The sequence below is a fragment of the Nuphar pumila genome, chromosome 10 (assembly GCF_984573655.1).
Source record: "Nuphar pumila chromosome 10, dmNupPumi1.hap1.1, whole genome shotgun sequence".
NCBI classification, from domain to species: Eukaryota; Viridiplantae; Streptophyta; class Magnoliopsida; order Nymphaeales; family Nymphaeaceae; genus Nuphar; species Nuphar pumila.
In genome coordinates, this window is record NC_143258.1 from 97804336 (window position 1) to 97823297 (window position 18962).

The 18962-nt window shown below is 36.5% G+C and overlaps 1 protein-coding gene across 1 annotated transcript in view; it reads right to left on the reverse strand.

Annotated features, from left to right (window-relative positions):
• LOC149827517 (sec34-like family protein) overlaps positions 1 to 17980 on the reverse strand; it is a 54642-nt gene extending 36662 nt beyond the window's left edge. Inside the window, exons 1-10 of the mRNA XM_090019438.1 lie at positions 17781 to 17980; positions 10119 to 10202; positions 9896 to 10003; positions 7219 to 7263; positions 7058 to 7132; positions 6802 to 6897; positions 5008 to 5085; positions 3659 to 3744; positions 3474 to 3540; positions 3251 to 3313 (exon numbers count right to left, since the gene is read on the reverse strand). Coding sequence (XP_089875564.1) covers positions 3251 to 3313; positions 3474 to 3540; positions 3659 to 3744; positions 5008 to 5085; positions 6802 to 6897; positions 7058 to 7132; positions 7219 to 7263; positions 9896 to 10003; positions 10119 to 10202; positions 17781 to 17864 — 786 coding nt within the window. The 5' untranslated portion in view covers positions 17865 to 17980. The remainder of the gene's footprint in view (positions 1 to 3250; positions 3314 to 3473; positions 3541 to 3658; positions 3745 to 5007; positions 5086 to 6801; positions 6898 to 7057; positions 7133 to 7218; positions 7264 to 9895; positions 10004 to 10118; positions 10203 to 17780) is intronic.
• Between the last annotated feature and the right edge of the window lie 982 nt (positions 17981 to 18962).

Below are 18962 nucleotides of genomic sequence, written 5' to 3' on the forward strand. Positions count from 1 at the left end.
TTGTCAACGAGTCAGGTTGTTTGGGAATGCAACCCTAATCAAGGGCGCCAAAGAGGGTGAGAGCCATGTCGTGTTCGGACCTTGTCGCTCCCTTATAGCCCCCTGTCAGCCCCCCTTTGTTGTCGCAAGATTGGGACCAGGTCGGGCTTGGCCAAACCACCGAGCCCACCCCCTCCCGTTGGTCACGTAGTCAGTCGTGCTCAGCTCGATCTCCGCTTTCAGACCGAGATGGCTCAGTCGAGATTTACCCCCCCCCCCTCCGCCTCTTGTATTGAGCTCGGCTCGAACTAGGTTTGGGTTTGACCCCTGTGTCATCGTTATGATAAGGTTTTAATACCATCATTTAGGCAGTGCAACGTAATCTTTTTAGCGCTCCACGCCGGCACAACGGACGCGACACACTTACCATGGTACGTATGTTCGGTCCTTCGTTTTAGTATCTAAAATGACTCGGATATTCCCCGTCTAAAGCATAGGACTTTGAAATTTCTAAATGATGTTGGGGTTTCTTTCTGAAAAACCGATATCTCTCATCGTAGTGGTACTATCAGACATACAAGGCATGTTAGTACTACGATGATTGGATGAGAGGTTTACGGTAACCTCGTAACGTGAAAATACACAATGATTAAAAGAAAATCACATAAATAGTGATGATTCGCCTTCACAGGTAAGATGCTCGATTTGGTTTAAAAGACCAAAGCGTGTAGAAGGGGTCGTCAGTTAAAAATAGAACCTGATATACTCATTTGTCTCTTTGGTTCCGTTAAGGGAGAGGATGTGATGGTACAAAAACTCCGATGGACAGGTTGTTAACAACTACACTCCTCGGGTAGCAATTTACTCGATGTCCCCAGTCATCGGAGTTAGGGGATGGAGCTACCAAAAAGTATCCTAGGTGGTAGATCTCATGGACTTTTGCAAAAGTTTAGATGCATCCCTTGCCATGTATGTCTCTGGAGAATTCTCTCTCGGTCATTGGTCGTCTCCTTAGGAGCGGACTCAGCTAGTTGTCCGGGATATCAAAATACATAAAATAACAAACCCCCGGGCAGTCTCAGTTGTTTCTACGTTTCTCTTGTGCGTACATTTAGGACAGTTAATATTGAAACAAGATTATCATGCTCATTTTGCTTATTCTGAACTATACATCACGAAATGAACAACGTATATGTTAGTCTTATTCTGAATTTTGATATTTATGCACCTACCAGATTTTTACAAGTCTGACACATTTTATGAGGTACAAGTGATTATTAGGTCGGTACGAGAGACGATGACGCGATAACGTGATGATATCAAGATCCCATTCTTTCTCTGATGTTTCGTTCCTGAGCACGTTTTGTAATTTTTCATAAGGGTTTTCTTTTAAAAATCCTCTTTTTTATAAACTTTAATTATCAAAAAAACCTTATTTTAAAACTATGGTTTCAATGCTTATACGGTGATGCAAATCTATTGTGTAAAGGAAAGTTCGCCTGTAATGCGCCCAAAGTCCGTTGACTTATTATTTCAAACACCATTTTTTTCTGAACTGCCATTTTAAACTCTGAAAAAGGATTGATTACAAAGATTTCAAATTCTTCCTAAAAAGTTACAAGTTCGAGATTTTGGGGCATTACAACTTGGCTACCTAACATTTGGTTATAAGATTTGGTTTTAAATACTACACATGAAAACATTGGCTCTGTACGAACAATGCCAAGTCAGACCCAAGATGAAAACTTGAAAACACCAATTTTGATTGCTCAAAATAGATATAATACTTAGTCACATACGTTACAGAGACGATAGCCCTTCACAACATGTTACTGTTAGGACTACATGTGTGTAGAACTTTTTACGTATAAGGGTAATGTGAACTAAGTGTAACCTATGTCGCATAGGTGCGGGTGCGATTGCGATGATTCGACACTTTAAAAAAATTTGGGTGCGGGGGTGCAGGGAGGATATATATATAATTTTGAACAGTTTTAAGTTAACCCTAAGTGTATGTGTGTGCATTTATGTATTTATATACATAATGTAGATATAACTGGACTTGGTTAGGGTTAACCGAATCTACTTTTGGACAAAAATAGACCTCAGTGTGGTTGACTTCACCTGACACAAAGGAAGTCGTGTCCAAGTGTCGCACCCACATGGGTGCGGGTGTGGTGCCCTGTTAGAAGAATCCGTCTGACATAGAGTGTAACTTAAGGGCCTTATTACAAATAGAATAAGACCAACCTAACTTGGTTTGAACATCCCTTTGGGTGCAATTCCCTTTTTCTTCTCCTTCCATCTCGTATAGAGTGTTCCTCAAAGCAGTTAAATATTCAGTGTCGGACACAATCAATGTTCTTATTGGCTTTGTTCCGAATTTTTTTTTCTCTCATGGTCTTGTGTTTTTCTTAATGTTCTTGAGTGTAGATTTTAGAATATATGCTTGTTCTAGAGAACTTAAATCTTTTATATACATGAGCGTAATGAAACAAGTGGAAATACAATAGAAAAAACACTAAGGATAAACAAGGAACAATAAAGAGTGCACAAGCACTAGTCCACCAAGGGACAATACAATAACCAAGTGAGAACAATCACAAAGGCACAATTAGTGCACACAAGAGCCACTATGGGCACACACAACACATATAAGCCACTATGGGCACACACAACACATAAAAAATATGTGTTTTCACTAACAAAATGCTTAGAAAGCATTAGAGTAAACAAGAGAGAGTGCCTTTAAATAGGCACTCCAAGATACAAGGGGGCTAGCCCAACTAGCCATTGGACCAGCGCCAACAGCTAGTTGGACCAGCTCCAACAGCTATATTTTAAAAAAGAAAAGAAAAGGAAAGAAACAGAAAAAATAAAAATAAAAAAGATGAGTCAGTCCCTAGTGGATTGACACCTGTTACATAGATGAAATGACTGAAATACCCCTGATGGGTATTTCAGTTTACATACACAATACAATTTTATATATATATATATATACACATTGATATATACATTTTAACGAGTATATACATTTTTACATATATACACATGTATGTACATGTTAAATAACAACTTTCATTGATAGAAATATTTAAATAGATGCTGTGTATCCCTGTTATTCTATCCATGTCTCACATCCATATTGTGTTCATGTCCATCTTTATGTCTTTTGTCCACAATTCAGCCAGACAAGTGACATGTTCGCATTTTGTATCAAACAAATGTTCAAGCAAGGACTTCTGTCAACTAAAGAAACAAAGGCTACCTGTGAAGAAGCATTTTTCAGAACTGAGAGCACATGAGATCGAACCATACCCAATGCACGAGACTGCATGGAAAAAGGATATGGTGCCAGAGTTAAAATTTTATGATTCCAAGCAAATATAGTTAAAGAGCCAAATCTACATTCTAAAAAGTATAAATAGAAGAAAGGAACACTAAGAACAACTAATAATATGGAATGTCTAATTGAATCAACCACATAGTACCTGTAGTTGTCGAAATTTGACCAAGTAAACACTGGATTCTGCATACTGTGGGTTGCTTTCGACATATCTAGATATGGAAGACAAGAAATTAGCAACTGATGTAGTAACAATTGTTATGGAGTAAGATATAAAAACTGCAGTGATCATGTTAACTATATCAAGAAAATAGAACAAGTGTAACTCACGAAATGCACTCATCAAGCCGTTTTAGCAAAGGGAGAAAATGCCCATTTCCAACGCTCGTATTTGGAGAATAAAAATCCACAGCAACCTACATTTAGCTCAATGGTCAGCATATATCAATCTTCCAGAAAAGACTAGTTAGTGCATGTTTAATTGTGAAATAATAAACACCCCAACCACAAATTCACAGATACAAGGATGTTAGTGGATGATGAACCAATAACAATCTACTGTCACCAACAACACTAATGAAAAAAAAAAATAGGCATGATAATAAAATCAGATAATACCCGTTTCATCATCTATGGAGATTTTTTTCTCTTTCTATGAGAGGGAAAATAGATGAATTAACAAATAACAAAGTATGATGGAAATATCATAGTGAAGAGATGGAACTGTAGCTCTCCAATTTAATTAATGATATACATGGTTTCAAAAAGCTCATTCCATGCGCTTCATCATCAAGGTAGACAAAGACCTTAAGGCCTACACCTCCCATATGAGAAGCATACAAATCATGGACAGATGAACATCTTAAACTGAACTTTTGTCTCTTTCCCTGGCAAAGGGCATGCTACCCATGTTGTGCAGGTATGGGTACAGGAAACAGGTGGGGCATGAACCAGTTCCGGTACCCAGACCTGATCTTAGGGTGGGGGTGAAGACAGAGAGAGAGATTCTTCTTCTCCGTCTTTCTTCATCATCTCCTTCCCCCTCTTTCGATCTCGAGAGAGAGAGAGGAGGGAGGACAAAATAAGAGAAAGAAGGGGGGATGGGGTTTTGACCTCCCCCCCCCCCCCCCGCTCCCTCCCTTTTTAAAATATTAAGAAAGGTGCCCAACCCACATTTTTAGAAATCCCCATCTCATTCCCTCTATACCATATCAGCGTCCATACTTGTACCTGTATGTCATAATTTTTTCCCCTTCAGGGACTACATACTTTGATAGCTATCTTAAATCAATACCAGAGTGGAGATCTCAGCATGAGTACCGGGGCCTACAAAGGGAGATACAACAGAAAGAAAGGATCCTACCAAGATATGTGCACCTTGATAAAATAAAAAAGACAAAATTGCAACACAGCCAATGTTATACCAGAGTGGGGATCTCAGCATGAGGACCTGGGCCTACAAAGGGAGATACAACAGAAAGAAAGCATCCTACCAAGATGTGTGCACATTGATAAAATAACAAAGTTAATTGCAAGACAGCCCATGTTACAATCCAGATTAAGCTATACATAAAAGAAAAAGTAATATAGGAAAACAAGTGAATGAGAAGGAGGCATCAAAACTTTCAAATGAACCAGCTGGTAGCAACATAATAATTAAGGTAGCATTCAAACCTTACATTCTCCAATTCATCAAAATAGTTGAGCTTACTGCGAATTGCTTCAGCAAATTCTGTTAATCTTTTCTTTTCATCAAGCTGCAGTTAAACACAAGAACAACCATAACATTTTAAGTTCTGAAACAACAGCAACGCACATATTCACATATCATTATCAAACAACGGCACATGCATCAAGCATTTCTGAAACAATAAAAAACATTGCAATGAAAGAAGCCAAAATAGTGATGAATGTAGGCTATTGTCGTGTACAAGCACACGATTGTGTAGGCATGCACGCATGAATGCATTTGCACAGAGTCTTGAAAAATAGTCAATTTCAAGCATGTCTTTCAAGTACTGCAAAGCCCAAAGATTCAACAGGAGGCTTCTAAAGTATTCTTTCAATTAACTTCCAACCCCTAAAAATCACTTTGAAAGGAGGAAGTGGGATTAATTTTATTGAACAATAGTGAAGCCTCTTCTACTGAATACCAAAACTATTCACAATAATCTTGAAGATCTTAAATGATGCTTCTATCCAAGCATCATCCAAGGAGGAAGTGTGAGTCAGATTATGAGGCAACTCGATAGGAGTTGTTGAATTTTTCAGGCACTTAGTAAGAGTTTGGACACTGACATCAGATTAATCAAAATGAAAGCTGCTCCAGTGTCAAACCACTGTAGTTTACCCAGTTGATTTTCATCATCAATGGGAAACCCATGCATTTAATGGTCCAAGTTCTGGGGGGTCGGGGTCCCACAACCCAGCATAGATCCAAGAAAATTTTGTAAAACTACCCTTGGTTAAACTAGAATGAATGTTTCAGACATTGCATGATCATCACTATCATCTGCAGAAAATATCCTATTCCTATACCCACTTTCAACACAACCTAAACTATGACCACCAAGCTTCCAAATAGAGATTATCAGCAGCTGCATTGACTTGTATAAAATTTTATTCTTTAAGACACCCTCCATCTCCCATACGCATGTACCACTCTTTTACTAATCATAGGATTAGCTTACAGGTATAAGGTAGAGTTTTGCAAATAAAATTCCAAAATCAATACACTAATATGACTGATAAGTAAATCCATACATTTTAGTAGAAAAACAAAACAAAGAAAAGAAATACTAGTTTTACAACCAAAATCCTGTATAGAGAAAAGAATGATTGCTTTACCAATCACTTTGCCTACATGACCATGTCTTAATTTGAAAAACGCCTGTTTAGATGTTTGCTGCATTGTAGCAGAATTAAACTAAATAGAACATACTAAACACTATAACTTGGATTAGTTTAACACAAGGTTGCCAAACTAAGAAGCGAAAGCGGAAAACGATAAAATTTATAAGAAGCGGGAAGCGAAAGTGAAATATAAATAAAAAATGAAGCAATATGGTAACTGAATAGGAATCAAACAAAAAGCAAATAAAACCTAAAATAAAATTGATTGTTCTTATATTTCATGATTTTTCAATTAAAGAGTTAAATTTTTGCTAAAATCTAACAATGATGGTTACTAATTTAGAGAAAGTACATGAGAAGTGAGTGAAAGAGTGAGAGGAAAAACATGAAAAGAAACGTGAGAAAAGCAAATAGGAAACATATACCATGTGTGTGGGAAGCATAGAAGAAGCGTGGGGGAATCAAGATTCCCATGATGTTTCGGAAGCGAGCAGTATCGCGCTTCCGAAGCGAGTTTCCGGGAAGTGCACTTCCCACCTACCTAAGAAGCTTCCGGTAACTCTGGTTTAACACATATTTCAACTAAAATGACAAACTCCTACATAGTAACATATACACACCAACTGTTCACATGCATCATGCAAACTCTTGGTTTTTGTTGCAACTGCCTGATGCTGAAGTTGCAGCTCATTGAATAAATTTAATGTGCTGTCCACCTGCATTAATATAAGAAAGGAACCAGGTTACAAGCAACATATCATCAAACCAATCGCAAGCAACAAAGGTATCATCTGGTGATTATATATGCATGCATGGTTTTTTCAACTGCATAAATATAAAGAAAACTGATGGCTTAAACTATAGCCATGTGTATACTTGGGATAGGACTTCATCACATGTCTGAATGCGTTCTGTCAATGTATTGACATATTGGCGATATTTCTCCTCCGTCTGTTTATATAAGGGCAAGCATTAAAGATTAAATAAGCTAAGATAAAAAAACATGATCAACTAAAAACTGCAAACAAGAGACTAACCTCTGACTTCATAGCTGACTGCAGATCTGTAAACCATTTGTAGAACTGGAAGCAAATATATGAAACTAATAAAAAACCAGTGGTTCAAAGATTAAAGAACCAGAAGTAAAAGGATTAAGACAAACAATTACAAGCCAGAGCTTTGGGAGCAGGAAGCAAACCTTAGAGTAGAGGAATAGTTTCTAGAATAAGCTTAAATACAAGATTCCATAATAATCTGACATCTTTGAATGAGTAACAAGTTCCTGCACTAATAGGATCGGATACAGCACATGCATGGCACAGGACCAACAAAGCAGCAGCCACCCTCTAACAAGCAATAAGCAGTTCCTTGCCTTGAAACAAGTAATTTGTTTTCTTGACAAGTAAAACTTTTATAGTTACATTAAAAGTAAAGAAAACAGTGGCAAGGTGCCACCGAAAAATATGCTGAACAGAGAAGATTATTATAACATTGATCCAATTCTACAAGGCCATATCCATATTTGACGTCATTTGGCCTGTTCGTCAATGCACATGTGTGAATGTCTCTTTGGATTGGGAAAAAAAAAGTAACTAAAGCTGGAATGCTTCCCTTTAAATAGTTTCTCACTCTTCACCAAATTGCCGAACTTAGATAGAAGCAATGGTAATCATTTCCCTTATCCAACCAATCCATTTTGCACCAAATAATGCTATGAAAGCTATTGAACCATGCTCGGGATGCCTAATTAAACTCATAGATAGCTTTGAGCAATCAGCAAATTTTATTTAATAGATCACCTTCAGTATACCCAAGCAGCCACTCCATATACACTTTCTCAGTTAAGTTCCCAACTTCACATGTTAAAAGGCATTTTTAACTTCTAATTGGTTATGGAAAAAAAACTTCTAATTGTTTTGCTTCCAACCAAATCTCACCACCAGAGACAAAACTTGAATGGTGCCATCTTAACTACTACACTAAATGTTCTATCATATTCCAGTCCATGCTCCTATTGTACATCCTTTAGCCATAAGTCTGACCTTAAATCATCTTATACTTCCATCAAACATATACTTTATCATATAGATAATTATAGATCATACCACATTCTTATTATAAGGTCAGTCTACTATTTTCCATGAAACACACGTGCAGGGCCTTGAACTCTTCATTTGTCACATCAATACAATATGAATTATCCTTATCTTCCATATAAAAGTGAGGCTCCTTGTCAGGTTCTATCGCTGTCCTAAGCAATTTAAAGTCAGTTGAGAAATGACTCATAAGCTACAACTCTATCAACTGGATGTCTGGTTCTAGAAGAGAGTCACAACTCTAGCTGGATGATTTCAAGTGGCTGATGGTTTTCTGGAAGTGCTTCATTAACATGACCATCAGGTTGTTGATAAAAATCTTCATCCTGTTGTTCGATATGATGAGCTGAATAATCTCATCTTCAAACATACACTTCAATAGGTTCAACCACCTTTGTGTGGCTAAGGTAAACCATTGTAATTAATGATCTAAGATAATCAAACAGTCATCAAGGTTGGACTGAGCAGGATCATCAGTTGTGGTTGCAATGTGAAATGAATCTTCTCCATGATCATGAGTGGTACCAATGATATTTATTTCATTAAGTGAGGGACCAGCAAGAGAGAAATCTTGTATTTTAAAGTTTAGAGTTTCAACCTCGCAATCTCCTCGACTGCTAAAGTTGGACTCGGCAAACACTACATTGCAGGAGATCATCACTTTTTAAGTTTGAGGATTGTAGCACTGAAATCCATTATACTGGTTATTATATCCAATAAATCTGCACATCTCAGCATAGACCGAAAATTTATTGCAGAATGACTCTTCTATGCTACTCGTAGCATACACGACAAAACACCCGCAAGTAAGAGCAATCAAGATGTTTGTTGAATAAGGCATGATACCAACCTCCATGCTTGCACACAGACATACACTATTTCAGTAGCAACTATGTGGCAGGCAAAAACAATCAATTTAATTTATGGAACTTAACATAAGATAACAAACATGAATATGCCATTTAAGTGCATATAAATACATTAAACTGCCATAAGAATTACCCCCAACAGACAAATGTGTATTCTAACATTACTTTGAAGAAAAGTTCTATCACAACTATGAGACGGAGACTCACTACTATGGCAGGGTGGTACGCTCTGCTCTCTCGAAATCCCAAATTTGATCCCTCCCTAACGTACCGATTCCCAAGCTTATAACACTTCTCCAGACGACCTTCCAGCACCGGGCAGGTGTCAGACTCATCTTAAGGATTAGTCCAAAGAAAAACTTGGAATTGTCTGGGGGCAACCCCACTCTCTATAGCTGCTATTCTAGCTAAGTTGTGACCTATGAAATTATGTCCTAAAGCCATTACAAATCTTCATTCCTCCTTTTTCTTCAGCTTCCTTTATTCCTATGACTGTCTGGACAGCTCACAATTCAATACATGCACATTAAGTGCTAAACAAAAGATTCTGCTCAGGTGCCAAGTTGCACAAATGAATAGTTTTCAGCGATATATCTGGAGGATGCCAAACATCTAATAAGCAAATATGCATTTGAAATTTAGATGAAATGTAACAGAAATACACCCAATATGTCATATGTTTCATTACCATACCTAAAGGATATATTACACATACAAAATGAGGTAAGGCAGATGTTACAAAAACACACCTCATGGCTGTTGACCAACACTGTTTCAGTTGGCCAAGAAGCTTCTAGTATTTTACCATCTTGAAAGTCTGAAACTCCATTCTCCTGAACTACATGTTGCTCCTGAGACTGCAGGAAATGCCAAAATATAAATCAATAAATGCATAATCAACAAATAACACCATATTAGTAATTAAACAAAATATCCCTATATTAAAAGGGAAAAAAAGCTACTCCCACTCACCAATTTCAAGGGGAATGGTCGTTCTGCAACAGCATGAGATAAAGCAATTACGGCTGCATGTGCCTCCTCTGTCAAGGGAGCATTCTGTAAATTTAAAAAACTCGGTTGCAATCAAGCAGTTCCAAGCGAGAAATATACAGCAGAGGCTACTCATGAAGGAAATCACCAACACAAGAAAGAAACAAAATGTTAAAACCTGAAATGTGAATTTGTGGGAACATCAGTAAATATTGAATTAAACATTAGATGATAACACAAGCAAGTATACATCAAGTGGCCATGAAAGTATGACAATTTATCCAGTATTATTTTCAAAGTCAATTAGTGATTAAATTGTTCATGAATCTATTTCTTATTCAAGGAATAATTGTATTTTGCTACGACACAACCACAGGAACAAACCCCACTAAAACCATCAGTTTTCTTCTGAAATAGATTTTTCAGCATTTGCTTATACCATAATATCCCAAAAGATAAACCCTTTATTGTAATGGATAACTTCAGACTGCATTCAGTGATAAAAACATCATTAACTTCACACCTTTGTTTCAAGAAAAGAGATTTCATGAATACCAAATTAACAGAGTATAAAAACCTACACCAGGAAGACTCTGTCACAAAAGAAATGTGTATGAATGGATAAGAGTGTTTTCTTAGAAGCATAAGACTAGAAACAGAGACGGTATGAAGAAAAGAATATAGAAGACAACCTACAGTTGTATACATAGCAGCACCCAACGCCATCAACACAGGTAATGCAAATATTGAATTGCCCACACTGCATACGGCACAACATTCATTTACATCAAGAACCCTATGAACTATTACCATATAATAGCACATTCTTTTTTTACTCATGTGGTTTGCATAGCATGATATTAGAACCTAGAAGTTAGTTCTAAGATTTCTTCTTCCAGTGATTGAATCACCTTGTTGTCAGATAAGCATCTCATATGTTTCTTGTTCACCATTGTGTTCGTTAGATGTGTACTGATGCTAGCAATCTGGCATTAGCGATTGATACCAGCCTAATAATTTCTGGACATGTCTCAAAGAGATTACACCCAACCAAAGGTACTCTTATCACTATCATAGTGAAGGCTGCCTATCAATTCAACTAAAAGAGGGCTTATCACATTTAACTATACCAGTCAAAGCAAGGTTGTAAGTATTGTATTGTTACCCGTATCGGTCGGGCCCAAATTAAGACTGTATCGTATCGTAAAATATCTTAATTTTTTAATAAAAATTTTAAAAAATCAAGAAAAACAGAAAAAATAGCAAAAAATTCTAAACAAATCATATCACATGAAACCATGATGAATTGCACAAAATACAACCATAAAATCACATATGAAGCATTTATGTCCCTATGAGCTGCATAAGACATCATCAAACATCAACTATCTCGCAAGAATAATGCAAAATATTAAATATCTTGCAATTAAGAACATGCCACAAGACTCATACTTTTATATTACATAAACAAAAATATTATGGCAATAGTTGCACTCGATTTTCAATCGATTTCCACTCATTACTTGAGTGTCCCATTGCCATGCCGGATCATCTGATGTCATCTTTGTTAGTGTGTGGAGCTTGATTTCTACCTTGATATAAATCTTTAACTTTTCGTAAGTTAGCAGGGGTTGTAAGGGGGTAGTGTCCGTCCCCCGAGGCAAAAGAATTTTGTTAAATAGCTTTGTAATTTTACTCATAATAAAGATTTTTTACCTTAACCCATTTTCTTGAACGAAAAAATAGTGAAAATGCACTTTTTTACCTTAACTCACTTCTTTGGGTGAAAAAATGGTAGAAATGCACTTCTAATGGTCTTTAGACAAATGGTGAAGTCAGACCTCAAAAGGTATTTAAAACCCAAAATGAAAAAACGTAATTTTTGACCTTTTTAAAGTGCATCGAAGATGTATCGTATGATACGACACGATAAAGGGGTGTATCGTATGATACACCCGATACGGGTACGATACACACTCATATCACGACACGAGTGTGTATCGTATCGTAAAATCCAAAAAGTAATATGGTACAATACTTGCAACACTGAATCAAAGCATCACAAATGTAAAAGCTCCCTTTGGATTTCCACTTCATCGTGGAATATAAAGAGAGAAGAACCGGGAATGTGTCAAATGTTGGGAAATTGAGGAATCAAATTACTAGCCTACATAATACATGATACCTTTCATTGGCAGGTAGAATCACCAAGGTTGTAAGTATCGTATCGTTGCTCATATCAGTCGGGCCGAAAATAGGATACATAACATATTGTATCGTATCGTAAAAAAGCATAATTTTTTAATCACAATTTCAAAAAGATAATGAAAATCAGAAAAAAAATAGCAAAAATTCTAAAAAAATCATAACACATGAAACAATGATAAATTGCACAAAATACAACCATAAAATCATATATGAAGCATTATGTCTCTATGAGTTGCATAAGACATCATCAAACATCAACTATCTTGCAAGAACAATGTGAAATATTAAATATCTTGATTTTAAAAACATGCCACAAGACTCATACTTTCATATTACATAAACAAAAACAAGATAACCAAGTTTATGAACACTTAAGTGTTAAATAAACAAGTTTTTTTTTAAATATAACCTCAATCATCATCATCATTATCTTCTTCTTCTTCTCCTCCTCTTTTGACATTGACATTATCTCCAATATACATGAGCTCTTCATCATCTACCATTTCACGGCATCCGGTAAATTCCTTGACATGCAGGGGGCAACATTGAGATGTGTCTCGGGTAAATGATGCTTCAACCGAGAGATATCACCCAAAAAAATATTATGACAATAGTTGCACTCAATTTTCAATCAGTTTTTGCTCATTACTTGAGTGCCCCATTGCCATGTCGAATCATTTGATGTCATCATCTCCAAAAAAACTCAATAAAAAGCAAAGAATAGAGATTTTTTTATCTTAACTCACTTCCTTGAGAGGAAAAATGGTGAAAATGCACTTTTACTTGAGCAAACCGCAAAACCCCTCTCCCTTGTGCACGTATCTGCCCCCAAATCGCTCTCCTGACTCCTAAGGTGTGTGGCTACCCTCTAAATTCTAATAACCTCTACACAAATGAGGAAGTTAAACCCAAAAAATATGATTTGGCCCTTTTTAAAGTGTGTTGAAAGTGTATAGTACAATACACCCTATATTGTACAATACAATGATGCATCATACGATACATATATTATACATACCAATATCGCAATATGAGTGTGTATCGTATCATTTTTTTCCATAGTAATGATACTTACAATATTGAGAATCACAATTCTCACACACATTCGATCCTCATTATTGTCCTACTCGTATGCTTTTTGTATTACCACGAGGACCTACTTGAATATGGAGAAAAGATTTAGGACTTATTTTCAAAAGGTTACTAGAAGGATAACGGATTCCATTTAGTTGATTAAATTATGTGTACTCTCACTGATTTTGATGGTTTTACAATGTGCCACCTTAATGTTATGAACTTTGCTCTTATTCCCAGAAAGTTGCGAAAGTTGGTCTAAAATAAAGACTCTTGACATGTGTGCACCATGAAAATTAGATGCTTTTTTACCATCCCAAGTGGGCATGGAAGGAGTGCAGTGGATGGAAGATGAGATCAGTGATTTGAAAAGATGGCTCTCTGCACTCTTTAGCTTTCATGAGAAGACCATTACAAAGGTTGTGACAAAGACAACCACTAAGCTCTAGCTTGACCCTTCACTTGATTCCCAGGCCTTTAAGGACAATCCTATATTTATTCCATAACCACAAATCTCATTCACATTAATTCTCAGCAAGGATTTGCTCAATATTTTTTTTTTCAAAAGGTTGTTTTACTCGAGAAAATCTTGGAAATTTTAAGCATTTTAAAAAAATTCAAAAAGTAAAGAAAATTTTTAAAAATATAACAAATAATAGGTTCTAGCAATATTTTTTATGAAAACATGAAAGTATATAAATTATATATGAATTAATTACACGGATATATATATAATATAAACACAGAATATTATAAATTTATAATATATGTTTATGATATGTTAATATATAATTATTTACAATTACACAAAAAACATATATATGTGTGTGCAATTGAGCATCAGACCGAGAGACTACCTCGGCTAGGCCACCTAGGTGGCACTTAGGCTCCACCTTTGACAATTAAGTGGAGGGGTGAAAGGAGGAGGAAGAAGAAGAAAAAATAAGGTAAAAATGAAAAACAAAAGAAGAAAATGAGAGAATAAAAAAAGAAAGCTTTTGGGGCAGAAGAAAGAAGAAAAAGAAAAATAGAAAGAAAAGAGACAAAAAAAATTAAAAATATGACAATTATGTCCCTGCAGGTTAGGCATGGACAGCCTAGGTGAAAAAACAGGTCCCTACTGTCAAGACCCATAAGTCTAGGCGGTGGCCCTATGGCTAGCCAGCCTAAGCGCAGCTTTTGACAACTAAGGCAAGGACTTGGTCCTCCTCCTAGGAAATGTGCCTTTGCCTATTTTCTAATTTCTATGGCAAGGTGCTTACAAACGAAAATGTTTGGCCAGCTAATATATCTTTTGTTATGAAATTTATGGATCCATTCAGCAGATCTTTATATATAACCTCTTCATAAACAAGTTATTTATGTTAATCTAGCTTGAATAAGAAAGTAGAAGTGCTTTGCAATTAATTGTGTCCCTTCTCCAGTTAAGAATTACACACAAAAGGTCAGGAAATGACTTGATTTGGAATCAGTGGATAAAATCAGCTTAGTGGCCCTCATTGTTGGAGAGAGAAATGTTCATATGCTGAAAATGCAGTATCTTCAATGCATTGGTTTATATCAAAATTCAAAAGGATATGAAAGTCTATGCTCAAATAAAATGGTTGGTGTTCATATTAATTTGACTAGAGAAAATCATGTTGGAAAGTTGGACTTTACCCTATGACTTTCTCAGTTTTGTTTTTACTTCTGTATCTAGCACAGTGGGCCCATCTTGTTACCTGCCTCTTCCCATTATCTTGTACTTCATCCTCTGTTAGTTGGACTTGTTATGCGCTTTCCCAATATGAACTATGTAGAGTACTTTGTCAATTGAAAGTTGTTTCATGATTTTTTTTAACTAAAAATGTTTGTTATTATGTATTTTCTTCAATTACTTAGGAACATATTCTGTTTTTCATTCATGATTGCTAGCTTGTAGAGTGTTACAGGTCTGCTTTATTAATTTTTTACATACATGATGATTCCTCCGTACCATGCATTGTTCATGCTATTCTTGTGTTTTCTAACTGAGTCTTGTTCAATCTCTATGTATATCATACTAAGCTCTCCATTTCACAACTTATTCAATCACCTTTTGACATGCTAATCTATGGATGTAATTTTCTTGTCCTGCAACTGCAACCTTAACTTAGGGTAAGTCTGTACATTCAATTAAAGGTTCAAGAACATACTTTTTTCAAGCTCTTAAAATTATAAAGGACGATTTTAAATTACATTATACTTGTACAGTTGTACTGTTTGTGCACGCAAGAAGTATTTGGCTCTTTCCCCTCCAATTTAAGGGAAGACAGTTTATAGTAGGAGTTTTCCACCAATCCCATGGTGTTACTCAGCACATATCTCCTTACATTCAATAGTAAAGGGTTGCTGAAAGAAAATGTAGTCATATAATAAGGGCCGCTCATATCCTTTACTGTATCCATATACCCAGATGGTTCTAGGCCAAAGTTATTATTTTTGTTATGTACCTGACTAACAAGAAGCCTTTGCCATATCTTAATATATGTTTCATCTTGAAAAAGACATTGTTAAATATTTTGATTTTCATACTCTTAGCAAGCCATGAGATATAATGAACACTTACTTAAACTGACTATATGTGCCAAGTGCCAACAGATAGTAGCTTGGTGCTTGTTTATAAGCTATGCCAAAAATGAGAACAGTGTATCTGTTTTGATTCATACAAGAACATTAACCAACATCACCTCTTAAAGCAAATTCCACTCTTTCCAATCTAGGTTCCTCAATTTTGATATTTAAGTTGCTTGAATTATGCATCTATCCAGTCATTTTCTGAATCTTTTCTGATAGAAACATGCAGTATCTTGGGGGACGATACATCTAAAATTGGTTCCAGATGGTCCTGAACATGTTGCTATGGGGTCCGCATGGCACATGAGCCATTCCATTCTACCAGACTATTTCTGATGCATTGTCGTTTTCCCTATAAGGTTAGTTCTACTTGACACCATTTTTTCCAACTGTGTTCATAGTTATTTCTAGCATCGATTGTTATAATTATACTTATGTCATAGATAAGTTTTTAGCTGGAACAAGCTACAATTGATCATGCACTTCTACAAGAACAGCTAGGATGTTCCTACTCTTTCCCAACAGCGCTTATAAATGTAGTGCACAAGTGTTTCTTGTGGGATTTGAGATGTATAATGCATATGGTGATGGCATAAGAGCAACACTAATTACAACGAGGAACTTGCTATATTCAAGACAAGATGGTGTGCAACCTGTTAGGTGATGGCAATTATAACATACTGATGTTAAGAATGCTTCCTTAACAAGATTTTTCATGAGATGTTTAAGGAACCTCCACAAAGGTCGACAACTTCTAACAGCTTCCTTCTTGATTTATAAAGCCCTTCCTGATTTAAGGAATGCACTCTATGGACTTAAGAAAGCAAAAAGAACCCAGTACGAGAAGTCTCATTCCACTATGAAGTGTGTTCACTTCACTTCTAGCTATGATGATACCACCACCTCCTTTGAGAAATTCTCTGATAGAATTTTTATATTACACTTTTATGCTCTTCAGTCGATGCCATGTCTAAACAAAATTTAAGGATCAAGGAGTTACGACAGACATTGCACATCCAAATTCATCACAAAATCATATTCATTCAATCACCATGTAACGATTTGGACAACTCAACAATGCACGAAACTAAGCCCTACATCCGCATAGTTGGATCTTCTCCTTACACTTTCACGGTGAATTCACTTGAAACGGACTGGAATAACTGTTCATGGAAATTACACATCATGCAGTCCCTTTGAATCACCAAAAATCAAAGAATTAGACTAACTTCACTTCTAATTTCCGGACGACAAAAACCACATCAAAATCATATTGCATTTACGCATGATTTTCCAATGAAGATGACCGCATTCCACTTCGCTTCCAACGCAACTAACACTGTATTCCAATCCCCAGCAAAATCCAAAAAATACTAAATTCCCACTGAAACAAGAGCACCAACTCGACTTAAGGAACTAAGAAAGCCGCAAACCGTGCCAACTACATAATTAGGGTTTCCAAACGCAAAGAAAAGGCACAAATTGTTCTAGATCTGTGCTTCTCTTATCAGACATTCGGGAATTAGATCTCAACAATTCATGAACTCCATGGATCAATCGCCCTAAAACATTGATTTTACGCCGTCGTGGAGAGGAAAATTCAATGAAGAAGAAGCTTTCCTAGATGGAAAGGATCGGAGATTTGTGTTTTATTCTCATGAATTTCGACGTAGAAAGCAGAGATCTGAGAAGAAGAAGACGATGAGAGAGAGCACGCAGAGATCTGAGAAGAAGAAGAAGAAGAAGACGATGAGAGAGAGCACGCACCTGATCCCAGGAAGAGAATAAGTTGTATCCCTTGGAGATGGCGGCAGACTTTGGGAGGGCGACGGTGGGCCCGCGGCTCGCCATCTTCCCTCCTCCCTAGCTCTCTAGAGAGAGAGAGAAGAAGAAGAAGGGACGGACAGAAGAAGATGAAGAAAAAGAAAGGACGGCCAGAAGAAGAAGAACAGAAGGCCCAAACCGCCGATCTGGTTTACTGGCAAAGCCCTTTATAAATTTGCTTCGGTATGAAGAACGGGGTGCGAGACTTTTGGTGTTTCGCTTTAAAAACAAGTACCTCCAGCGAAATGCTGCCAAGTTTTTTCATTAACGAGAGAACGCCCTCGTTGTGTGCTTCGATTCGCCGAGCCCCGCTGGACTGTGTAAACGTGGCGAGTAATTAGTCGATGTGCTTGATTTATAGTATGACCGCAGAATCTTCCACCAGGTGAGAAATTCGTGCTCAGTTCGAAGCGGATCAAAAGGTGGGTTCGGTCCCGACCCGGAGTGCGTAGTCATAGATTGTTTCTTAGATTGGTCCCACAAACTTTCTTAGACCATTTCAAGTTTTATTAGATGAATGGGATCTACACCGCAATGCATGTCCAAAGATAAACACTGTAACATGGAATCTTTAGATATTTTAATCAATAAAAAATTAATTTTTGATGTTTTGATAACAAAAGTATTTCTTTTTTAAGTATTATTTGAAAATAATAAAATAATATTTAAAATGTTAAATCAATGTTGTCCTATTGTGTCCCCAAATGGCTTGTCATTGTGACCGGCAAAAAGATGAATGGTTGAAACAAAAAGAAACATGGTGTTATCGCTGCCGTTCATCAAATGGATGAACAGCATCCAACCGTCAGAGCTGCTTATCGAATTTAGGGATTTGGTAGCTCCCACTTGTACGTTTGAGAGCACACCTCAAAAAAATTGCCAAAGATTTGTTAATTTCATCTCAAGTTGTTTAGGATTTATCAAACTGAAAGTATGGATTTTGTTGTTGCATCCCAAATTTCTAGCTTCCAAACACATTTTCTGTTTCCATACAACCTCCATGTTAAACTTCAAACCGTAAAATTTGACCCATTCTTTTTACATGAACACAGAAGGAAACTACCATAAACATTTTATATATTGATTTCGAGGTTCATTTACAAAATCTAGTGAACTACAAGTACT